General features: G+C 38.5%; 1 protein-coding gene across 3 annotated transcripts in view; it reads right to left on the reverse strand.

Moving 5' to 3' along the window:
• LOC146323075 (hyccin 2) overlaps nt 1-25733 on the reverse strand; it is a 63870-nt gene that overhangs the window by 34859 nt on the left and 3278 nt on the right. For 2 of the 3 annotated variants that reach the window (XM_084725294.1, XM_084725296.1), the window contains exons 2-3: nt 7120-7204; nt 69-146 (exon numbers count right to left, since the gene is read on the reverse strand). In XM_084725294.1, the coding sequence (XP_084581420.1) occupies nt 69-119 (51 nt within the window). In that variant the 5' untranslated portion in view covers nt 120-146; nt 7120-7204. Of the gene's footprint in view, nt 1-68; nt 147-7119; nt 7205-10861; nt 10929-25733 lie in introns of those variants that run through there. The other variant, XM_084725295.1, reaches the window with a different exon arrangement.

Raw genomic sequence — 25733 nt, forward strand, 5'->3', positions numbered from 1 at the left:
CTCCAGGAGAAGATTTCATTTACATGAGTCATGATGAAGAACAGGGGAGAGCAGAAGTGGGCCTTTACCTTGAATTCTGAGAGCCATTCTTCGACAACACCGCGCTCTGAACCCAGCATCTTCCTCAGAGACCCCCCCTCGGCTGCCTGGTGGACAAAGACACAGAGAGGACAGGGGAAGACAGTGATAGAGCGACAGAAAAGGAGGAAAAGAGATTGTGGGAGAGGAGGAGATAGAGTTGAACAGAAGCAAAGCAAACAGAGGAAGAGAACAAGAAGAAAGCAGGACAGAACAGTGAGCACTTATTCAAACTATGTGCTTGCAATGACATGATTAAGGGGAATACCAGTGTCTTCTTCAAAGTACATTCACTTTCAATTCATATCACTAAAAACCATTTCCCACAGAATATTACACAAAATATTTTTTAAAAGATATGAAATGCATTTTCCCTATTAAATATGCAGCCACTTTGAAAATAAAGGAAACTAAAAGTTTACCAAGATGAATTATCTTTCAAGTTGAAATAAATACCAATCATATCCTGACTGGCATCATATCCTATGAACAATACAGGGCATGATATGATAACATGACACTTGGTTGATGATTTGATATGTGCTGAGCTTCTTAAGTATTACAACTCTAATAGTATTGCTATTTAATATTACAATTAATTGTGGTTTTTGTTTGCTTTTTTAACATTTGACAATGTGAAAAAGTTGAGTCATACACCTCTAGAAACTCTATGAAACATTCATATTTCCCAAAACAGTGCACATCACATGTTGGTCAGAACTTCTGAGTTTTATTTCAGTAGCATCATTACTATACTGCATAGAAAAGGAGTAGTCTAAATGAAATACTTTTTGAGGGAAACTTTACCTATTTCTGCTAGGCAAGTTTTTGCCATAAGAAAATAAACAAAATAAGACGAGTCCCTGAAAACTACACACAGCATAAATGCGAGCCCTTAAATTAACATCCTTCAGTTATGAAACTGAACCCAAAAGACTGTCCTGAACTGCGTAGAAAAGTGGTAAATAAAATGTACAATAGAATGAATAAAAAGTGCTGTCTCATCAAGCAGTGACCAATACATAAAGGAGAATATATAGATCACCAAGATCACAATATTTTCCATTTAGCAATTGTCTTAATGGAAATTCCTATTCCTGAGAAAAAAAACCCACAATCTCATGTTTTTCTACCACCTCCACTTTTCCATTGCACGAGTTGGGATACGACATGTAAAAACACATGAATGGTCCTTTAACGCCTTCGAGTGTGGAAGCTATGATGCTGTCCACAGTGTTATATAAGGAGCCACCTCAGTGACCTCACCTGTCACCATGGATGAGGGATGACATGAACATGAAACACAGCAGGCAGTCATATGGGTTTTCCCTTGACAATTCAAACCTCATGTGACTGAAGCTCAAGTCTTTTTTGGTGCTTCTCATGAAATCGTATGAAACAGACACAAAACCTCACAGGGCAGTTACATGGGGGTGATCTAACTGGTGATGATGTGACGTTAAAAACAATGCCTTGCAAAAACCCAATAAAAACCCTACTTTGACAATCTTGCTCAAATATTTTTAGATGTTGCAATTTCAGAAAGCTAGAGATCCTAAATGTTTCCACAAACATTTAACTCATAAGACATCAAGACAGATGAAAAATGAGATAACAAAAGACAGTTAGTCCCTCATATCTTCAAACTTAATGTGATCTCGGGCTGCAGGCACACTGTTATCCTTGGTTTTGTTCTCTGTATCCAGCAGCTAAAATTAACTTCAGCAAACTGCCAAAAATAAAAAGCCATTTCTCCTTCAGACTTCACACTGTGGAAGATATTAATTATCCCATAAAAAGGCTTGCCATGAAGGAGGCGTGTGTGTCTCCTCAAGTGTGTGAGAGTGGAGAGTGGTGGAGTGTATATATATATATATATATATATATATATATATATATATATATATATATATATATATATATATATATATATATATATATATATATATATATATACATACATACATACATACATATAGCCCTTTTCTGTCCTTAATGGAGTAAGTGCTTTACAATTTTGCCTCTCATTCATTGACAGATAAAAACGCACAGACACTTATTCACACAGATGGAAAAAATTGATTATTCAAATATGAGAATGGTGGAGTATTTTTGACACTTAATTAGGCTAATAACATCAAACATAATCAGCAGCCAGGATTTTACTGTGAAAGCGTATGACTACTGTTGAACATGCATCCAGTGTGGATGTAGACTAGGGGTGTCAGGATTCCCAAAATCCACAAGTAGATTTGACTTGATTTGGTTTTTAAGGTCACGATTCAAATTTGAACACACATATATATATATATATATATATATATATATATATATATATATATATATATATATATATATATATATATATATATATATATATATATATGTATATATATATATATATATATATTTTTTTTTAGCACAGACGGCTAATTATAAAGAACTGAATTATAAACAGTTGACTGATTTTGTGCAAAACTGCCAAAAATGATAAAGATAACAAAAATTATGCTTATTTTTTGCCCCCAATGTATTTTTAATGTTTTCAGAACAAAATATTCAAACTAACTTACCATAAATGACAAAATCCTCCATTGTTAACCTTTAAGAGGACTAAGGGTTCTTTCAGCAATACAAGTAGAAAAAAAAAAATCAATCTTAAATACGAGCCACAATGTTGGGTAACATAACAAACTTTATGAGCTGGAAGCTGCAGCAACTATAGTATATACAAATAACAATACTCAACTCAATACCAAAACTGAAATGTGCTGACTGAGTCACACTGGAGCCTTTCTGACAACACCAGCCTACAGTGAACATAACCTGCATCCTTATCACACCCTGTGTCTTGCAAGGTTGCATCATTGTCAATGACCTTGTCATTTCAAGACCACTGCAAAAACCCTGTAAAAATGTGTCTTTCAGACACGAGTTTGGTTTCTTATTAGTGTCACCTGTGTTCAGCTGTGTCAGCCCCAGAGCCTTTGCTCTCAGAAGAAAAAACTGGCTCATAAACTTGTTGTGGTTTTGAGTTGATGGGATTAGGGATTAGGACTAACTCGATATATTCAATGTGGGAAGATCCCACTTAACATTGCAGGCAACAGCCTGCTGGCTGATTGGGAGGTGTTATTATACAGCCAACACACTGAATCTGTATTCTGCATGCTTCAAGATGATTCTCTCCCGTCTTAGCTTTTATTAATTCTGTGGATTTGTTTGCAATCTTCAATGGTCATAAATTAACTGCCTTTAATATAGACCACATATATGCTGATATACCAGTATGCCACAGCAATTAATCATGGCGCTGTGCTGTTATACAAGAATATATTTGCAATTACAGGTGGCATCATGTTATGGCTCTTAATTTTTGTTAACAACTATAAGAACAGGGTTCCAACATATTTTCCAAAGTCAAATTCAAGAATTTTTCAAGGATTTCTAATCTTTTCCAGCTTCTTACAGCTGTGGTAAATGACATTTACACACACACACTTTATACATATTATATATATTTAATTTCTCATCCCATGAAATCAGATGTTAATGTCTTATAAACACCCCAAATTATGTTTTGTTATATAATTCTTCAGAAGGGTGACATATTAAGGAAAAAAACTGTGTTTCATGCTTCAAAATATATCACCTGCCTGCAAGTAGACTTGGCATCCTACATAACCTGTAGCCACACATGCAGTTTACGATTTCAAGCAATTTAAAGCGCCAAAATCTGAACACTTTTCAAACCTTGAAAACACTGCATTTTAATTCACACACATTTATGTCACAATATTAAGATTTGTCCACTTCACTCTTCTCCCTGCCCTGGACATAAATGTGTTCTCACAGCATGCGACATGTGACAGAAGTGTGTTGTAAATAAAGTCATTGCAGCTGTATCTGGGTCACTGTCCTCGGTTAACTTTCTGACACACGCAACTTAATAGAACTGAATAAACTCTGGCCACAGGGATTATACAGACAGTTAAGAGAGTTAGACGTATAAAACATTTATATTCAAGGGTAAAAAGCTGTGTAGGCATACTGAAACTATGTATTCACTGAATTTGTCAGATTAAGCAACCCTTGCCTAGAAGATGTTCACACAGTAGTCCTTTTATGTAAGACCCAAATTGTGTAAAACTGTGTGCATGTCCACAGTGTTAATGCTCAGTCCCACAGTAAGCCAGAACGTTGACACACCCCTGTTTAATCTCATTTGGTACACCCAAACCATTACAAGCCAGGAGAGTTGCACTAGCTTTAATGCCTCTGTGGATTTACATTCATTCCTTATTCGCTATGTTTTGCATACATATGTTTTTTATATTGCAAGGCAAGAAATGCAAACTTTCTTACCTTTACTGGTAAAAAAAAAAGGCTGGTGGTATTTGATGCAAATTATATATAAGTGCTACTATTAGAACTGTATTCAAGGTCAGAAAAACACAATTAACATATGGTGAAGTTACAACTCCAACATAAGAAGGGTTGCAACTAACAATTATTTTCTTTGCGGATTCATCAGTCAATCATGTTCTTGATTAATTGATCAGTTGCTGGTATCAGAAAATGTTGAAAAATGTTGATCAGCGTTTCCAAAAAGCATAGATGACGTCCTCTTATGTCTTTTTTTTATTATTAAAATAGTTGGTGATTAGTTTAATAGTTGTGGCTCTAAATGTAAATGCAGTTTATAGCTCAGCTGTTATAATGTGGGTATTGTTTTATGAAGGCAGAACTTGTAAACTGACTTGTGTTGATCCTCAAACTGCTTTTTACACAAATCTTTATTTTCTCCTAAGTAAACAAGCTTGGAATTTTACCTTATTAAAAATGTGTATTTGACAGCTTGCTGGCCTGTCTCTCTCCTCTTTGGCTTTTCGTCTAAAATCAAAGAAGACTGTAAATGCAACACATCCACTTCTTTCAGAGGCACAGTTAACTTGGACCACCTACTGTACCCTGCAACAGTTCAAAGGGACTTCAGTATTTCACACCAGTATTTAGAGGTTGCCGTCTTCAACAAATCCAACATAAAACGATGCGTGGTGCTCTGAATGGTGCAGATAAGCCTGAAATTGTTACAAAACAGGCTTAGAGGAGCAAGATATCCGATTTGCTGTGGGGCTGATGGAGACAGAGATCATGTTCGCTGCTCAAAACAGATGACGATCTGAACGAGTCAAATCTTTTTTTGTGTGAGCACGCTCCTTAAATCTGAGTGTGCGAATTGAAAGGCTCCATTTAGTAAGCTTGTTCAGCTCTTCATGAAAGGCTGACTCATTCAGTTACTCTGGCTTGTCAAACTGTCAAAGATTCACTGAAGTGCAATTCTCCATTGGCAGGGCAGGCTCATCAGTTACCATGGGAACTGTAGTCAAGTGACTTTCAGGCGATGGCAAGTATTCGCCAACAAGAAATGTCCAGTTTTGTAAAAACAACTGGGATCATATGGCTCTCATGATGAATATAAAACAGGGGTGGGTGCTGTCAGTGGCAGGTAAAGGATGAGCTGAGCATTACTGCAATTATAATCTGAGAATGTAAGATCTGACACATGAAACAATGTCAAAATTTGATGTTGCTCTTGTTATTATCCATGTGTCAGAAGCAACTTAATGCTTTAAGTGAGAACTCATCAAAGTCAAAACATAAAGCCAGAGGAAAGAAAACTTCACTCACAGTGTACTTCACTGTGATAAAAAAAAAAAAAAAATCTGGGACTGCATCATTACGGAAAAAACGATCCATCAGTCAGATTATCAGGGGAAGAATTTTCAACAGCTTGCATTTATATTTCACTTGCAGTTTCTGGCATCGTAAGTCAGATTTATAAATAGTAATTTTCAAGAGTAACAGTTTACATAATTACTTGTGTCAAGCTATTAATCTATACTGAATGTGCTCATGCCCAAGGATTCAACATAATGAGGAATTAGTCTGCACCATTAATGTTCCAAATGTTATCAGTGGAATTGGTGTGATTTGCCTCAAAAATTCATACATATCTCACTGAAAATGTTCTTAGGGATCCCGTCTTTTTGCGATTGTGTAAACCAGGGGCTGTCAGAGTCCATGGGTACGGGCCTCCCCTCAGATAAAGCTTGGAAAAAGGCACCCCCTCCCAGTTTACTTGCTTAGTTTTGCTTAATTCCTGGTTGTCTATGGAGTCATGTTTCAATGGACTTGAATAATCATAACAGCTGAGCCAAGATAGCCTAATATTGCTGTTTGGTGGAGTATGACCTTCAGTCAAACACTCAAAAAGGTTCAAAGGTGGTGTGTATTAGTTTAGTTTTATTAGAGAAATGGGAAAACAGTATAATTCCATGATATTATGTCTCTGAACTATCTTTTTAACCAAATAACACAAATTTAGGCTATTCTATGTGATATCCTTTTGATAAGTAACATAATAATAGTAATGTTTTTTCACTTCCATTCACTGAGCCTCCTGTGAAATTGTTCAGAAGCCCCCCTGGGGAGGCCCGCCTCCTACTTTGAAAACCTCTGGTGTAAAGTATTTTACAGGCGGAGGAGGAGGGATGAGGAAGAAAAAGTAAAGAAAATCATATTGGCATCACTCTGACAGATTTTGTATGCGAATTTGGACATCACATTTTGCTGTACTGCCATTGCTCACCCCGAGATCTGGGAGTCACTCTTGCATTGTTGTCTCATGATATCTTTGTTTCATTGTTCAATATTTGTTTAGTATCACGGTGAAAACGATCAACAAAACAATGTGGCAGAGAACAAAAATGTGGGGACAAGTCCATGTGTGACCCAACTGTGTAGTGTCCTCCACTGGGATACCAATCTGTACTAAACTGGAAAAGGGAAATACTTTAACTTTCCTGTGATTCCATGTTGATGAAACAGGTTAAATAAAGAATCTAGGTAGGAAGAACAATACCACTGTAAATGAGAATTGATTTTTGCAGCATCAAAGCAGGAAATAAATTTAAGCAATTTCAATAAAATACAAAATATGAGGCAGTCAGAGAGACATGTTGGTGACCCTGTCCTTACCTCAGTGTCCCAGAACTCAGATCTCCACTAGGAGAGGGAAGTGGTTCTCCACAGTGTCACACATCTGTCAATCACTGAGGGTCACCTGCAACAAAACAAGAAGGAAACACAATCAATCAATCGGACCATCACATGAAGAACTGTTGGTCAGGCATTTTTGTTTCATAGACCAAAACAACTGATAATGAAAACAATTTGTTGCATCATTGTTAGTGACTATTAGCAGATTGGTGAGTCTTATTCCCATTTCATCAAATACTGACATTTTGGGTAGAGCCAGATACATATATCGGTCAGCCGATATTATCGGCCCAGTATTGGCCGAGCACAGCTATATCAGGCGATACCATATCGGCCTATATGTTGCCCCAACTCAGAGTCTTATTGTTTTATTATTCTCATTATTTAAATTCTTTGTGCTTCATGAATTAATGTTTGACATAACTAGTGTTGAAATAAAAAAATAAAATAAAATAAAATGAGAAAAAGAAATGCGTTTTGAATCTTAGTAATGATTTATTGTTATTTTCAACTCTGTTAAGGAAAATGCATAAAATTTGCAACTGTAATAAGGATATAGGCTGATATATTGATATTGGAAATTTGTTACTTCCTAAAATTGTTATCAGCCCCAAAAGTCCAGTATCAGTCAGGCCCTAATTTTGGGAAGAGTCTCACTATTCAACTAAGTTTCTGACCTGTGATTGGTCAAAGTCTCTCGCCACAGGCCGCATTTTCTAAAGCCTGAAAACAAAGCCAAGAGGAGGAGCAGAAGTCTAAGTTTCTCTTAGATCACTTGAATTACATTATGCTCAAAGGAAAGTATGGAACCTTTTCCCAGTGATGCCAAAAATAACCTGCCAACCCCAGCTTTAACTTGCTTCAAATTTCTTTCATTTCAGACTGGATTAAAATGACTCTGTAAAGGAATTACAAATAAACTTTAAACTGTACTACAAAGAGTTGTTTTGAATGTTTGTTACTTATTTTGTTGAAGGGGAAATTCTACTGGTAGCACACAAAAAACGACAAATAATCAGTCAAGACAATGTACAAAGCAGCTGAGGAGACTTGGAGACCAACAGATGGACCCTCAAATAAAGATGCACAGTTTTAACATTAAAGAATATTTACTGTGATGCAGAGAAGCCTTACAGTACTACACACATTCAGTAGAAGCCAACTTATATTTAGTTTCATAATAAAAACTATGCATTTCTTCCAAAAATGCTTTGTTTTGAAGGATATGTCAAGGCACAAGGAGTCAATTTTCAAGTTTCCTGTTGTTGCATAGCAACAGTCAGCTGGCCAACTTGTTGTCCTCGCCTGTTATAAATGCATCTTGAGGATCCACGCCCATAGTATTTACTGTATTTGGCAGAATGAATTAGGGCTTCAGTGACACACAAGAATATGCTGTATAGAGCTCGCTCTGCACTGCCGCATGTCCCTGAGAAGCAGACGGTGCCACATCGCTGAGCACTCCATCTGATGTCAAGCATTCCCGACACAGCCTTGTGTTTATCTGAAGGACTCTTACATTACCAATTCATCACAAAGAGTTGAGGAAATTACCATGCAGGAGTCCCATCTGTCTAGAATGATGTGTATAGCCTCTCAATCTATTGAAAGCTGCGAAGAAGGTATTTATTTTCCTTTGCCAGATAAAGTGTACTCATTCTGTATGACTCATCAAAGCCGGGGTAACCGTGGCTCCAGGTTGAGTGAATACAGCAATAGGAGGGAGTAAGGAATAAATAATACAACACAAATAAAATCTGCAATATAAATGAAGTGCATCTTAGACGACAGAACCATGCAAGGCAAAGGTTTGACAACAAAACCATGAGTACCCAATAAATGCAATCAGCCTAATTTGAGGCATCTATCCCTATTTATATGGCAGAAACAGGGCTCCAAATTAGCACCAGCCACCAGTTAAATGCTGGTAAAATATGCAAGTGGCTGACAGATCACTTCACTCACCAATCAAAATAACAATCGTAACCTATGTAGTGGCTGGTTAAACTTGAACATTCATTAGACATTTGGCCTGTGGACATAAAAGCTAATTTTGCACCCTGGGTGGAAATGATGTCTCATCATTTTACCTAACAGTACAAGCTAGTGTTTTGTTTTATCCAGGGTGAGATTTTCCCCTCACTTTGGCCTTATGCTCTTCAAAAAAGTATCTGCCCTGAAGCCACACTGGCCTTGATGCCCTGCCCGCCATTTTCTCCTCTGGTCTGGTATGAAACCCTGGAAAACCACCAGGCTGTTTAAACGTGATGACTTGCAGCAGAGACAGATAAAGTGCTTATGTAGACGGGCACGTGTGAATATGGACGGAAGTGTTGATGTGATGTAAACTTTCTTTGATCATGAAGCCTAAAGTGATTCTACAGGTCTGTGGTTTACACTGCAGACTGAAGTCTCTGTTAACAGCTGACAAACAGCTAGATCTATGTCATACATGATCCACTCCTCTGTGAAGAGTCTGCTGAAAAAACATGAAGGGCACGCACCATTTAATCTTATGAATATAATATAGACTGACCTCTCAGCAAACTGGGACTGACCACCAGTGTCACTGGACTTAGTTAACAAATTAGAGAAAGAAATGAATAAAAATAAAGTCAACCATAACCCTTTAGTTAAATTCATTATTTCTGTGGACTTAAAATCATTGTTTTATTTAACAGCTTTGCTGCCCTGTCCTTTGGCCTTTGTGCTCTTGAAAAAAGTTAATAACACTAAAGGCAAAGTAGCCTTGCTCCTTAAATGACAAAATTCCAGTTTCCTTGAGGGGATACTAGCTTTTTATATTGTTTTTACATCAGTGTAATGTAGGGCTTTGATTTGTCAGGCATTTGACTTGCTGTATTAGCCTAAAACAGATATTCCATTCAGATACATTAGCCTATTTCTTAAGAATTTCTCAATTGATTTGCCAGAAATGTATTAAATCACAATATATATCAATGGTGCAATATAAAATTAACTTAAAAAATACAAGTTCACCAGACAGGTTAAATATTTTGCACAGTATCATAGCCTCAATATTTCATGAATCAAAAGTTTCACTGAGGTCTTTTAAGTCCAAACAGCATGGCAAGTAGATCATAATTATGTGTAAAGAATGTGTTATTTGACAACCAAAATACATATTGGCCTTAATAACTATGTTGTTCTTCTTAGCTTTGTTCCTTTGTATAAAGGAGAAAATAGTATATTTTATATTTGCATACATTTTACAATAAAACAGATGTATTTAATAAGTCCTCCTCGTTGTGTATGACCCTCGCTCACTCTTGTCTTTACAAAAACATCGCTCCATAACAATAAGGAACACAGAAAACCAGAGGTATCCTCATTTATAGTCTCTCTGAGGACCTTTCAGAGAACACCTGGCAAGTGAAAGACACCAACATCATTTAAATTGCAGTAGATGGGTCTGAAACTGTTGCTGCTTCAAATTATACGGTGTGAGATAAAATGATTCCACTGTAACAAAAGAACATGCATTTTCCACAATTTAGAAATTTCAGCCTTACCAAAGCCTTGGCCGTAAGACTAAGATTTTGGGAAGAGTTTTCCCCATCCTACAGATGAAACCCAAAGGTATCAATATTAAACACCAAGGTCAGCTAAGGCTTGGTAACAGACATAAGAAAAGGAATAACAGAAATGACAACTCTCTTCCCTTCTTGTTACAACAATGCATAATTAGCTGGAACCGTACCTTTGGATTACAGTGTAATTCCTCCCCACTCCGCACACGTCTTATCCCAGTGTTTGCATGTCTAGCAACAACAGCGCTCTCCAGCCAGCCGTCACTGTTAGCTAAATATGTCATACACCTAATGAGGCCTGGCGAATGACAATAAGCAAACTTTCCTTCAAGGGCCGCTCTTCCTCTATTCAGGACCTGCTCATTGTCCTGTGGCGGGACTCACAAGGGAATAGGAGGGTGCCAACCCATCCTGTTTACGGCACTTCAAACCCCAAATCACAATGACATTGCTAAACAAACTGCTCAACGGTGCACAAGGTTGAAACGAAGCCAACAAGTGTATTTTGTGTATCCAGTTTCAAGACGGAGCACTTAACACGCAATATGTAGCTCTGTGACACTGTCATAAATATTAAAACTAGTAGTAATCCTTAATTTAAATGTATGTACCAAACTGTGTGTCAGTGCAGGAAGTAAGTGAAATTTTTTACCTTACTAGCAGTGCTAGAGAAAAAGGATTCAAATTCTGGGCACCATGGATATTAGGCCTGCGAGTACTGATTATTTTATTGTTGATTAATCCTTTGACTACTTTCTACTTACTCTATTACTATTTTGTCTATAAAATGTTAGAAAACTGTGAAACACAAAAGAAGCAATTTGACATAACTGGGAAACTATAATGAGCATTCACCTCAATTTTTTTTTGACATTTTATGGACTTAACCAGGGATTTACAAAGTCTACCCCCCACCGCCCACAATTTATTGCTTAGTTTTGCTCAGTTGGTAAAATGATATTTCATCCAACAGACACTCAACAATTGAACCAATAGGCCTATAGCTTTATACTGCTGTTTGAAATAACTTACATAAAACAAACACATAAAAAAGAGTCCAAGGGCATTTATTGGTCTTTCCAATCACTGAGCCTCCCCTGAAACTGTTTGGAGCCACCCTGGGGAGGCCCAACTCGTACACTGAAAACCTGAATTAACTGATTACTCATGAAACTAACCAGCAGATTAACTGACACTGTAAATAATTGTTAGCTGCAGCCCTATTTCCAATCCATCATGGCTCCCAAGTTTTCCTTCCTCAGTCTCTCCACACAGCATGAATTAATTTGTATGATGGGGCTAAAACAGTGGAACCTTTCACATCACCACTGATTAATAAATAACTGAGAAAGGGGCCACTGAGCGGCCCAGTCAGGCGGATATTGAATGCTATGTGTTGTTACAACTGCACTTATGAGGGAGGTGAAGGAACTGCTCACTATTCACACTCACTGACTGAAATTGTTTTCATGTTGGAGCCTGGAACCTCAGCAGTCTCATGACTCAACAAGTACAGCATTTGTTAGCTAAGCTGGTAAATGTAAAACCCCTTCATACAATCAAGTCATTGCTAAAACCAAAAACAACAACATGAGATTAACACCTTGAATGTTGGGGCAGGAGCGTGCTGGTGTGTGTTTTACTTGCACACCGTCTTAGCCAGTGCTCTCCTCAGCCAGCTGCCAGGACATACAGGACTAACAACAGCTGCAGCATGCTAATCAACACGCTGTGCAACTCTAAAAACAAACACTACAAGCATGCTAATCAAGTCAGGTCTATGACAGACAGTTTGGATGTTAATCCCTCACTGCTGTTCTGTGTATTGTGTGTGTTTACTTTGCCGTCAGCGTAAGCACACCTCATTAGTTGGGGCTTGACTGAACTATACATAACACAGCAGGCTAACATATGATGATGATTACGCTGATAAAGGAACATTTTTCCATCAGGTGACACATTCGCACAAAAACATGACATGAAACCATATTCCTGACATGTTCTTAGTAGTTAGTCTTATTCAAGTGAGCACTAAATGGAGGGTTCCCTCAAGCACCTACCAGGATGCTCATCATTCATTGCAGACTGATGATTCATACGAGTATCCGTGACTAAGTGACTCATTAAACCAGTGTAAACAAACATAAGGTTACAGCCCTGCAAAATACAGAGAACCATTTAACTGCTGCTGCGCCCAGGACAGAGGAAAGAAAACACATTTGAATATCTGGTCTGGCCAAGTTATGGGCTACAGCAGAAACTACCAGGGGTGTAATGATATATATTGATCTGGATTAGGGCCTGGGGCAATATATGGATATTATAATCCGTATCAATATCATAATATGAGACTAGATATCGTCTCAGATTTTGGATTATATCATGATATGACATAAGTGTTGTCTTTTCCTGGTTTTAAAGGCTGCAATACAGTGAAGTGATGTTAATATCTCAACTTACTGGACTCGCTGCCCTTTGCCCGTTGCCCTTTGCCTTAACCACTTAGTCATTATATCCACATGACTGATGATTAATAATCAGAAATCTAATTGTTTTAATTTTTAGGGAAAGCACCAACAGTCATCCATACAGTAGTCATCCCCACACAGGGTTTCTGCAGGTCCTTAAGAATTGTGAAACACAATTATCTGAATTTAATACCTTAAAATGTATTAAAAATTATTTTGACAGGTCTCAAAAATTGCATAATGAAGTTAATGTTACTTTTATAAAATTGATTTTAACTTCAGTCTGGCTTTTAAATGTGTTTCTGGGATAAAACCTATATTCATCATGCTGTAGTAACTACAAAACAAAACCAACATTGAACCAATACACCCTCATGCAAACTGTGCGTGTACTTTTTTTTTTTTGCCAGATATGCAAAATCCAAAAAATTTGTTCATATAATCCACAATTTATGCACACCTGAGCGTAACAAAGACTAAAATGTAATGAGCAAAGATAGATGATTAAATATTCCACAGCTCTGACTGAACCAAATCTAACTGAGATCAATATTACAACAAAAACAGAGACAAAGTTCATTATTTACTTTTTGTAGTTAAGTTCAGAAAACTTATATACAATGGTTTTTGCAGAGCATTTGGCTAATAATTAAAATGAAATGCTATTGTTGTCCAAAGAATCTATATGTCACAGTGATGACGCATTTTATACATTTACACCCCTGGAAACAACCTTTATTACTTGTTTTACCAATCAGGCTATGAGTCAACCATCATTATTTATGGTCATGTTGCAAAGGGGTTTTCCAATGAGCTCCGCTGCAGTTCAAGTCAACTACATGTGCACTGGAAATTTAACAGCTTTCCCCACATACGTCGGTTTCGAACATGAGTCTGCGAGTGAGTCTTCACAACATCCATCAAAGCAGGCCAAAATCTAGCAACATTTGGAAAACAAATAAGTCTGGTGTGGTATTGTTTATAACAAATGCAAATGGTGCAGTGGCATTAGTCAGGGTGTGAATAGTGGGTGCAGTACTTCTCAGCATGACGTGTAAAGTATTGTCCTAAACACTCAAACAAAATGATGGTTGTGTGATTGTGCCTACAGTTTATCTCATCTGCATGACAGTTGGAAAAAAAAAAAGCTTTGTTTTGTTCAAATGCAACTGGCAACTCTACAGAACTCGTAATCAAAACTGATGTGCACACACAAGTATTTAAATGATCAGGCTGACTTTTGGCAAACTGTCATGCCACGAGATTAGAGGTTGAGATGAGAGGTTCTGGCAGGAGAGGAGGGAGAGGAGTCAAAACCAATGAGCAAAGCATGATGGGCCTGTGCTCATTTGCATTAGCTTTTCCTGATGTACCGGGTACAGTAACAACAAATGGAAGACAACTGAATACTGCAGAAGCATTGGCTAGGCAAGATCAACTCCTTTACAGCCATAAAACAGCAAGGTGTGGTCATCAAACAGTAGCAAAACAGCATTAATAAAAGTGGGTATATTTTAGGGTTTTGTCAGTAGTTGCGTCACCAATATGCAATGGAAAGTTCCTGCTGTCACACAATATAATCTCTGCTGCTTCCCTTTTCTTGAGCAGAGCTGACACCACAGAATTATAGCCAGGATTTTCCATTCACCAACAGGTTTTGGAGATTGCCAACAAAAACCCTCCAGGTCAGAGGCAAATCTGTGCATGTTCCTGTGAATGACCATCAGTGCTTGAAATTAAGGACATCCATTTGTCCCGGGGACAATAACAATAGCAGCAGGGACACAAAGATATGGTGTGTGGGACAATTCTGGGATATATATAGCATTTTAATTGTTAGGTGTTCAAATTCGAAAAATGTGAGGTGGCATCAGCACTCTCAAACTCAACGCTGTGTCACATTCGCCCTTACACACTGACATTACAATTGCGTGTTTTCTATGAGATATGTTCATAGTGTGTACCACTGTTTACCAATCAGAAACAGGTTTGCATTTGCTGCATTAATTTATCATACTGTTAAACAAGAAACACAAACTCAACCATTGACTAAAAGAACAATGAAAACTGATGGTGGCCAAACATCCAAGGTGATTTAAATCTTTTATTCATATCATGCAGGGAGCAACTAGCAGAACTTCCATGGTGGACCAGAGTGAGTCAATGAAGTGATGCAAGTTACTGAACAAAAATACTAAACTGCATTTATGCAGCTATGTAGAATGATAAAAACGAACTACAACTTGGAATAGTGGTTGTTAAGTTTGGGACAGCTGAATGTAGAATTTGTGACATTTGCAGGACACAGAGAAAAAAAGTTAATGAAGTTAAAGTTAGTTTAAGTAAATTAAAGTTAACCCTGGCAACAATCACTGTGTGCGAACAGTTCAAATACACGATCTAAGAGCTTAGCGACTGTCTCGCAGACAGTTGAGAGATATCAAGCCAGTTTGATATCTGGTCATGTCGAGGACAGTTCTAGGAGCCATGTGATAGCTACAGCCAATGAGAGCAAACAAGTGGCTGGGTAAGGGGATGGAGCTGAGTGGGAGAGATGGAAGACCACCAGAGCAGCAAGCAGAAAAGCCCAAGTATAAAAGGAAAATAAGAAAAAAGTCATTATAAATTAGTAGCAGCTTTAAAGTAGTTCAAACTAACTCCATCTCCAGCAGCACTGAAGCAGTGCTGTGGAGACAGATCTTTCTATGTGAATCAACTGCAGCAGTAAGGTTTCAGTATTAATAATCTAATGTCACTTCTAGTGTGGGTTTTTGTGACAAAACGTAGTTTAGCGAGCAGACAGATTCGTCAGGGATTCCATCTGGTGAAAGATCTTGTAATGGGTAAAACCGCTACTGCTGATCAGTCACAAATAACTAGTGTGACCAAGGCATTACTGTGAAACAAGTCATGGAACACATTTGTCTGTCACGTCTAAAATTACACCTAGTGAAGAAGATACAAAAATAAAGTCGAAAGTCAATAAAGAGAACATGTGAATTACACTGATAAAAGTCAAAATTTTATTTGTGATGATAGAAAATATTACTCTCTTAACCTTCAACAGAAAATGAAAGAAAAAAAAATCCACCATAAAAGGACCCTGCAATAGTACTGCTTTTGTTGGCTTGTATCTGTCTGTCTCAACTTCTCCTCTCTGTCCTAAATGAGCAGTGCCAGGTTTCAACGGTCCAACACTGGGGATTTTTCAAGGTCAGCTTAGCTCAGTCAGCCATGAATTATTGAGCTTGAGCAAGCTCTGTGCCTGTTCTGTTTGCGCCACTTCTGACGCCATCCTCCTTCTTTCAAGTTTGCTCACTGTGACACGACAAACTAAATATCCAATAAGGATGATGTGACAATTTATTGATCCCTCTTGGGAAATTTTCTTTGCATTTAGCTTCTTCAACAGAAAGGTCACAGGGTCAAATACAGACCAGAAGGAAGTCAGTATCCTGGTCAAAGATACTTAAGCAGTGCGGAAGCATTCCATTATGGTTTTATTGCCATTTTAATACTGTAATGCTGCTCTTATACAACATATGCAAATGCTGTTAGATTTTAGTCTCTAAATTAGGGCAATTTAACTGCAAAAAATAAAAAAATGGACGTTTATACTTGGGCTAAACAATAGAATTTGTAATATGGCTCTACAATTTTCAAACTGCAACGGACACAATATTTGTTAAAAGCGAAATGTGTGTCAAAGTAACATTTTAAATTGTTGTGCTGCAGGGATGCCCTGGCCAACAAATCATATTCAACAGACTTATGAAAATGTCTTGAGAAATTGTACTATGATCTAATGTTTCTCTAAAATATCAAAAATCATATTACAATTAAGGTAACTTTATGCAGTAATAATACATTTATTTATATAATGCCTTTAAAAACAGAGTTTACACAATGCTTTGGCAGACAAACAAGAGCAAGATGCCCAGGAGACAATATAACAACAGACAGCCAAACAGTAAATCCAAACAAAAGCAAGACAAAGTTAAGCTAAAACTGAGGTAAAATTAAAACACACAGCTAAAGATACAAAACATAGTAGAACAAAGACAGAATGATAAAAGAGATGTCAATAAAAAAAAAATCAATATAAATATATCTAAATAAAAACAGTAAAAGTAATAAAAAATGTTTAATGAAGTGATTTAAAAGATGTCACTGATTCTGCTAACCTCATCTCCTCAGGCAGGTCGTTCCAGAGTCAAGGAGCCCTGATGTCACCTTTAGATTTAAGCCTCGTATTTGGAAACAGCCACAAGGTCACTGCCTGAGGATCTAAAGCTGCGAACTGATTCATATGGGGTCAAAATTTCTGCCTTGTAGCCAAACCAGACAGACTTCATAAGTGATGACCAAAACCTTAAAATCAATTCGAAAATGAAAATGAAGCCGATGGAGGGAAGCGAGAATTACAGTAATGTGATGTTATCTGTTAAGGCCAACTGCAATATCACTAAAAATTTCAAAAATAATCTGGCCGTACATTCGATCAATGACTGAACTGAGGTGTGACCACACTGGCCTAGAAGGCAGGTTTATAGGAATCTGGGGCTGGTTGATGACCGTGTTTAGTTTCAGTCTGCTGATTTGCACAGAAACATATAGCACAGCCCAAATGAGCACAAAGCACAAAAGCACACACACACACACACACACACACATGCGTGCTCTGATTTTGTTTCCTCTCTGCTGAAGTATTCCTCTCACACATTTGATTTGACACAGTCACAAGACAATTTTACTCAACCTCTTTATGGCAGCCGTTTTTGCAGGTGGCCAGTCCTCATGAAACATACACACAATCATACTACACACATGCGCTCACTCTTTATCCAGACACTTTCCCTAGGTAGAGGGATTAATTCTAATACCTGACCACAGTGAACCAGTCGGCTGTAATCTCCATCCCCGTGCCTCTCTCAATCGTAACAAGAACCAGCCACTCACCAGTGGAGTAGGCTGTCTGCACAGGAATAGAACGGGGTTTATTAATAGCAAATTCAGGCCTGGAAAATTACCCCTATTCCCCGGGTTTCTTTGCTGAAATGATGGCCGTGTATAGTTATAGAGATATGGAGGCAAACAGGTGCACACCTCAGTGAGACGCCAACTGACAGAGACAAGGACTTTTGGTGAGTAAAGGTCACCAGCATGCAGGCAACAGTGACTACAGTCAATATGTTCCTGTGTGAATCAATAGTGCTGCCCCTAGGACACGTGGACAGAGACACACACAAAAAAACGACTTCTCTGGGAATGAAAAATGCATACTACAGGTAATAACATTGAAAGGAAGAAAGAGAGGGAGATGTGGAGAACAGAGGAGAGAAACAGAGAGTGAAAGATTGGCTACTCTTTCTCCCTCATCCTCTCCTCATCTCTCATAGGCCAGGCTAGGGGAACTGAGGCGTACGCACATCCTGGGCTAAAATTAGCTCTGCTGCAGCTGCAGGGCCAGACGTGTTGGGATGGGCCCGTGTTGCAACTAAGCACACACACACACACACACACACACACACACACACACACACACACAGTTCTATCAATTAGACGGGTGAGCCACAACACACAACAGCACAGGTGAATGCCAACAGCATCCTGCCCCCTTCCTCTCTGCTCCTCAAACTGAGGCATACAAATGCTTTCAATGCAAATATTCACCACATACAGGATAAACACATTCACACACACAAACACACATACATGTTGGATGTTTTGAGGCCCTTCAGGGTGACCCCCATTAACCTCACCTATAGACTTTAGTACTAGGATCAAAGCAGAGCAACTTGACTACAACAAAGCCAGTGGCATTTGTTACGATTCAAACATTTAGTTTGTGATCTTACCCAGAATGACTTACAGTGGGTTGTTCTTTACACAACGCCCAATGATTTTCATAAGTATGATAATAAGCAGTGTTGTGGTGACAAGTCATGGTTTTCCTTGAAATGGAAAAATAGAACCATTATACTTTAGTATCTATTGTAGTTAGAGCTGTGAAGATAACCACATTACCACAGCCATGTGATGCTTACCACCAGATTGAGGTCATTACAGTCACTGCAACTTTTATTTTGAAGGGTCAATCTCATGTTATTCTATTCTGCAATGCAGACATAGTGGCCAAACGGTGTAATGACAACTGTCAACAACATGTAAATGCTATGCCAAAAAGACTTTTCTCCATGGCCTTACATTGTGAAAGAAGCAGCTGTACAACAGTAAATACATTTTTTGACTCATTCATGTGCCACTGAGCAGCTCTCACAGGAATGAACAGAGACTAGACTCCAATGCCGTTTCCAGTTCTCTATAATGCATCCATGCTAACAACATGCTAACAAAAGATAACTGTTTTCCAGATGGAAAAAATAGATAAATAACCACAGAAGATTTAGCATTTTAAATTTCTTTTCCATGTCTCAAAAAAGACTGCAGTTCGAGGACAGGTTACAATGCTTCTGAAAGAGATACAATCGTGCTGGAGCTGCTATTGTAAAGGTACAACACTAGCATTTGCATTAGTTTAACGTTAGCCTTAACAGTTCAGCTTACTTTGGGGCTAACCTCCTTCACTTTTCCAGCAGTTGGGACATAACAAATGAGACTTTTCTTGGGTTTGAGAATCTGCAGTGTTTATTAACTGACAGCACTTTCACCGTTTGCTCTCCCCTTGCCCAACCAGTGCCACTCATGCCACCTGCTGTGCACTTCAAGGAGCCATTCTACTCTGATAACAGCATCCTTCAGTAAAGTCTAATAAAACATAATTATTTTTGCACCATGGGGTTAATGGCAGTACAAAACCATTCTGCAGTAATACGTTGCAACTGCAGTCCCATTTCTAAAGTAAGTAAGTGGACTGTTCGCATTCATTTTTCCATTATACTGAAAAGGTATTTCTTATATTCTGTCGCCCTTGTGTATCTAAGAAGGCCTTAACAAACATTAACATCTTTTATTATTTTTGCTGTCCAACACCACCACACTAGCTACATCCTCAAAGACTACCATAGACGCTAATCAGCACTCACTAAGCTTCACCAATGAAGGATTTACAGCAGGGCGATTGTACTGTATTGCATTAGATTGTAATTGTTACTAATAAACAGTGTATAACAGGAGCCATGAGGTGGGCAGGGGTTGTTTTTTTGTGAAAGCTTGGGCAGTGGCAGTCACAAGTTCACTGACAGTTCAAACTACAGACACATGACCACTAATTCCACAGTATTTAGCACAGCTGCTGACATTGTGCGCGTGGTGTGTGGGGGAGTAGCTGAAGCATTTAACTTTACTCCAGAGAAACGGAGGAAAATGCTGCGCTGCCATATAAGCTGCTCAGCAGTCGTCGAACAATAGGCCACCTTGAGCTTTTCGTGACATGCAAGAGCGCTGCACAAACCACAGCCTGCATGACCAAAGCATCAACAAGGGGGAAAACGGCTGAGAGTGGGCGCATTACTACACTTCCATCTCAGATGCTGGGGGGTGGCTGCAAAAATGCTGAATACAGAGAAAATCAAGCCAGAGAGCTTGGCCTCTCAACTTCATCCCACCCCAGAGACTCATAATAGTTGTTAAATCAAATTGTTTCCTACAATATAAAAAACAACAATAATATGGGCTACATTTTGGCTCCATCTATCCCACTGCAGCAGATTCAAAGAAACCACACTTGCTGGACAATAACAGAGTTCTGCTAGCAACTGTATCCAAGTTAATAAGCATTAGACGCACAAGAGCCCTAGCCAGACTTGGCTTGCCAATGAAACACTCAGTCCTTCAAAGTATTTTTAGGACTCAGATGTCTAAAAAAATTTATTACACAATGCAAACTGTTCTTTTTAGGCTTTGGACTGAGTTTTAACTGTCTTTATTTTATCAGCTAGGTTGCATAATATTAGGAATCCTCCATCCAGTGGCAGCATTAACAACCAGGCCTCACTAAATGTATGGGCGCACGTTTGTTAACAGGTGCCTTTCTCTCCAGTAAACATCCCTCACAGCTTGCTTCAGCAAAAGCCCCCACTTTCCGTCCAAGTCTTTTCCATCATATCGCAACAACAAATAACTGGCAATAATTCAAAGGCTGCTGGAATCAACCAGGCGTTGGCATTGGTTCAACTTCAGACAGGCACTGAGTCGTGACCAGCAAGCTGAGCAGAGAGCTGATCTACAGGAAGGTAAAGCCCAGCAGAGAGCCGCGGCTCTGAGAGGATGATGACCTATTATCTTGGCTCAAACAAAACATCCATACTGCCATATTAATGATACAAAGCTTATGTCCCTCCCCCTGCAAACACACATACACTCTGACCCCCAGTACAACAGCGTGAGAGTTCAGGTGCAGTTCAGTCTCGTGTAAATTGTGTCCAGGTCAACAGCAGGATATATCATGTTCTTTTGTTTAAAAGTTGCTGTCAGCATGTCAGATGTCAGCCTATCAGGTCAAACTGCTCAACACACCTGTAATCTTTTGGGGGGACCAGTCTTAAATTACAACATGGCTGGTATTAGACTTCTTCAACATACTTTGTGGTTATTTCTAAGTAAAAAATTATTTAAAACATAGCCATTTTGACCTCTGGGCGACAACAGAGCCACTGAGTTGCTGATTTATCAGGCTAAAATGTCAAACATTCACAGACTCCAACTTATCAAGTTGCATTTTTGCAGCTTTTCTGTTGCTGTAAATTGAAGATTTTGGTAGCACTGGTTGCAAATATGGCTGGTAAATATATATTGAATTAATTTGTTAATTAAATAGTATTATTTGCTTTTGTACTAAGTATAAAATGTCTACAGTCTAGTGAAAATTGAGTTATTAAGAAATGCACAAAATAGATATATATAATAGAGAGCTGGTCTTCAACTATAACAATTTTGTTAACTGTGATCTGAATAATAGCTAGGGGCTGTACAATACTGGACTCAATGCTGATAACAAAAATAGGAAGGAAAAAAATTACTGGTCCATATCAAGATATCAGCCAGTAAGTTTAATAACGATTGTAAGATAAACATGTATCTGTTGCAGTTTATGAGGCTTTTGTAACTGTAACTAGTTCTGGCTATCTCGTGAAGTGAATAGTGAATTTAACACTGTATTGGTTTACAAAGTATTATCCAGTTACAAAAAGTATATTCTACTTCATTCAGTCTGTCTCTGCCTGGTAGCTAATGCTAGTTAGCAGCTGGCTGCAGATATCAAGTAAATGTCTAATCAAGAAAAGGACTGTGAAGATAACTGCATTACCACATCACCACAAATTTTACTCTGAAGAGTTTGTGCAACGGATTTGACATCAGAGCTACACACGAGTCAGAAACAAACCTGAGATCGGTTGACAAGTGAGGAACACAGCCTCTTATTTGTTGACAGTCAACCCAAGGCATCATGGAATGATCAGCGGATGACTAACAACAACTGTTTTCAACACAGAAAAATGGATAAACAATGACAGAGGACATTCAGCGCTGGATTTCTCATTATGGATTTATTTTTCTACATCTAAAAAAAAAAAAAGATGCAGCAGTTCAAGGCTGGATTTCTGAATGGAAAACAACTGGACTGGAGCCAACGAGGTAAAGGTACAACACAAGCATGAACTTAATATGAGCCTTTCCTGCTCAGCTTACTTTGGGTCTAACTCCATCATTTTTTCAGGAGTTGGGAAACAACATACAAGACTGTCATACTGTCATAGCGCTATATAAGATACACCAACAGCAGTAGATGAATTAGTAAGCAGAGTGTTGCTCGCTTTCGAAAATGATTATTAAACTAGATGCATTTGCTCTTTACATAGTTGACGCATCTAGTCCAGGGCTGTGAGATCTTTATTTTCAAAGATACATATTATGACAGCCTTGCATGTGGGGCTGCTCTTTTATCATTCTTGCTTGATCTTGAAGAAAATATTGGTGATACTGTGCTTTAGTCTTCCTGCAGGGGGGGTCAAAAAATGTACATATGTTCACTTCTGAGGTTTGCTATACAATGAACTTCATCATTTTCAAAATGGAAAAACTGTAGCTTGAAGTACTGTAAGTTAATAGCTGTCTTTCTTTCTTTTCCGTGTTTAGTGTCGACAGTCTATCAGACAGATTTAAACTTGACTAAAATATGTACTGTGAGCTAGCTATTCACTGAGACCAAGGCAGAAATGTGTATTAAAGGTTAACCACCCGATCTGCCTACACAGCACTGTATTAATAATGGACAGCTGCAAACGTTGCACCCGCTGAAATGAAGTGAAGGAGGTGAAAGTGTGTGGCACGCTGAAATCAACCGGTCATACTGTACAGCAGAACAATGACAAAGCCTTCACCACTTCCATGGGAACCAGCCATCTCCCCCTTAGGGATAATACAGTTAATCTAACCTAATCAAAACATTCACACACTTTCAGCAAACCAGCGCTCCGGCGATGGCAGCCGAGTTTAGCACCATCGTCCACTTTCCAAACATAATCTCAGATTGTTTTAAAATCTTACGCTGCATGCACAGGTAATACTCTGAGACAGGTCAGCCACTGTTCAACCACATAAACAAAAACAATGTTACAGGTTTGACAAAGAACTCATACAATGAGCCACAATATGTTCCTACTGAGAGTGTACTAATACACTGGAACAACTGAATAAGCACGCATGACTTTTAAATAGACTGGATCTCCCAGAGAAATTTTGGTAACTTTTTAACCTCTAACACTGAACATACTTGAGATTCAGTCAAATGTGGCAGAAGTGCAATCATCCTTTTCTACACATTTTAATGCTGGATATGTTCTGCGTCCTGGCAGTTCTGCCTTTTTGAATACTATGATATAACAGTACATGTGTACACACAAGGAGGGAAGTAACTAATTATAAATACTCAAATTACTGTAATAAAGGCATTTCTTTGAATACTTATGACTATTTCTTAAAGTTTGTAATTTCACATGTACTGAAGTGTGTATTATTTGCTATTGTGTGAATGCTTGGTATTAATAATGTTTAAAAATCAACAGTTAAAAAGTGACTAATACTAATACTAATAATAGTAGTAATAATAGTAGTTTTTGAGAAGAATAATTTGTACAGATGACAGCTCATAAACAGTGTAGTTTGTCAGTAATTGACAAAAAGGTTGAAGTAGGCTGTTTCAGAATAAAACTGGTAAGATGGTATATAGCTACTCAACTAGAGCAAAACGTAACACATGTATGGACATTAACCTGTAAGCAGAGGAGTCTGTTGCTGCTAGCACTGCTAACGTTAGCCACACTGAGTCAATGAAGAAACCGATTTAAAGGTTCAAATGACTCTTAATACACACAATATTTTTTTATTTGATATTATCAATTAATTAATTGTGCTCAATTTACCCGCTTTCTGAGTGTTTCTTTCTGTTAGACTAGTTGACTAAATTTAAATTTGTGAAATTAGTCACCAGGAACATCCCTATTTTCTATTATATAAACTGATTGATTAGAAAAATAATGTGCACGTGAACTGTTTTATAAAAAAAATGTTATTTGCAGCCCTAAACACAAGTACTGTGATTTAATATCAGCTGCACTCCTGACATGCATTGCATTTTGCAGAATTGCCTGCATGGTAAACCCATCATTAGCTTGGGCAATATACGCTGTGATTCCCAAACCTTGTTGCAATCAGTTTTGAAAGCATTGATTCATTTACAAACAGGAGAGTACACACATTATGCTGCTCCACCTCTTTGGAGCCCCCAGAGGAACAGTATGAACTCGTGTTTGGCTGGCGGAGAGACAAGGCTTTGAGCGTGGGGGGCGGAGGGTGGGGGGTGGGGATGTACTGTACATCATGGAGACAGCCAACACACAGACAGACCTCATACCTGGCAGAGCAGTGAGTCAGCAGCTCTCTCTGCATGCCAACCACATATCCAGCTGATTCTCAAGACTGACAAGAATCGCTCTGCTGGTGACTTGTCTACACCAGAAGCCAATTTGGACAATGAATGGAAAAAAAAAGGAAAATATAATAAAATTAAGCAAAGCTGGATGTCCAAACCTGAAGAATATGAAGGGCAGGGGGCTGACTGCCTGTGTGATCCTCTGGCTCTGTGGGCGCGAGTACAGTGGAAAATAGTCCCCACTGCTAATCCATGGCAGGCTAATTACAGCTTTGATCCCCTAGGCGTGTGCATCGCCATAGGTGGGAGGGAGGCAACACACTCTGGGGCTCAATACGGTTACAGTTAGATTTGTTTTGGTTTAGAGCTGTCTCAATAAGCTCACATCAGCTGCAAATACCCCGTAACTACAGTACACTGTGTGATAAGTGAATTCACCAACTCCACAATATGATGTGATACAGCAAAGACATGGGCTGAGCAGGACACCGTTTGTTACACAGAGCAATACAAGAAACTCAACTCCGGGAGACAGAGACACAGATTAAGTTGGTAAATGGAGTTTCTGTCTAAAATAGGCTGCAGTTCCGATGATAGCCTAGTCCCAAAACACAAGGTGGCAGAGATAGAGCAAGGAAGGAGGCGAGGGGAGGATGATGATTTGAGGATGAGCAGCAGATG

This window comes from Lutjanus erythropterus, chromosome 8, assembly GCF_056507025.1.
Source record: "Lutjanus erythropterus isolate fLutEry1 chromosome 8, fLutEry1.hap2, whole genome shotgun sequence".
Taxonomy (NCBI): Eukaryota; Metazoa; Chordata; class Actinopteri; order Lutjaniformes; family Lutjanidae; genus Lutjanus; species Lutjanus erythropterus.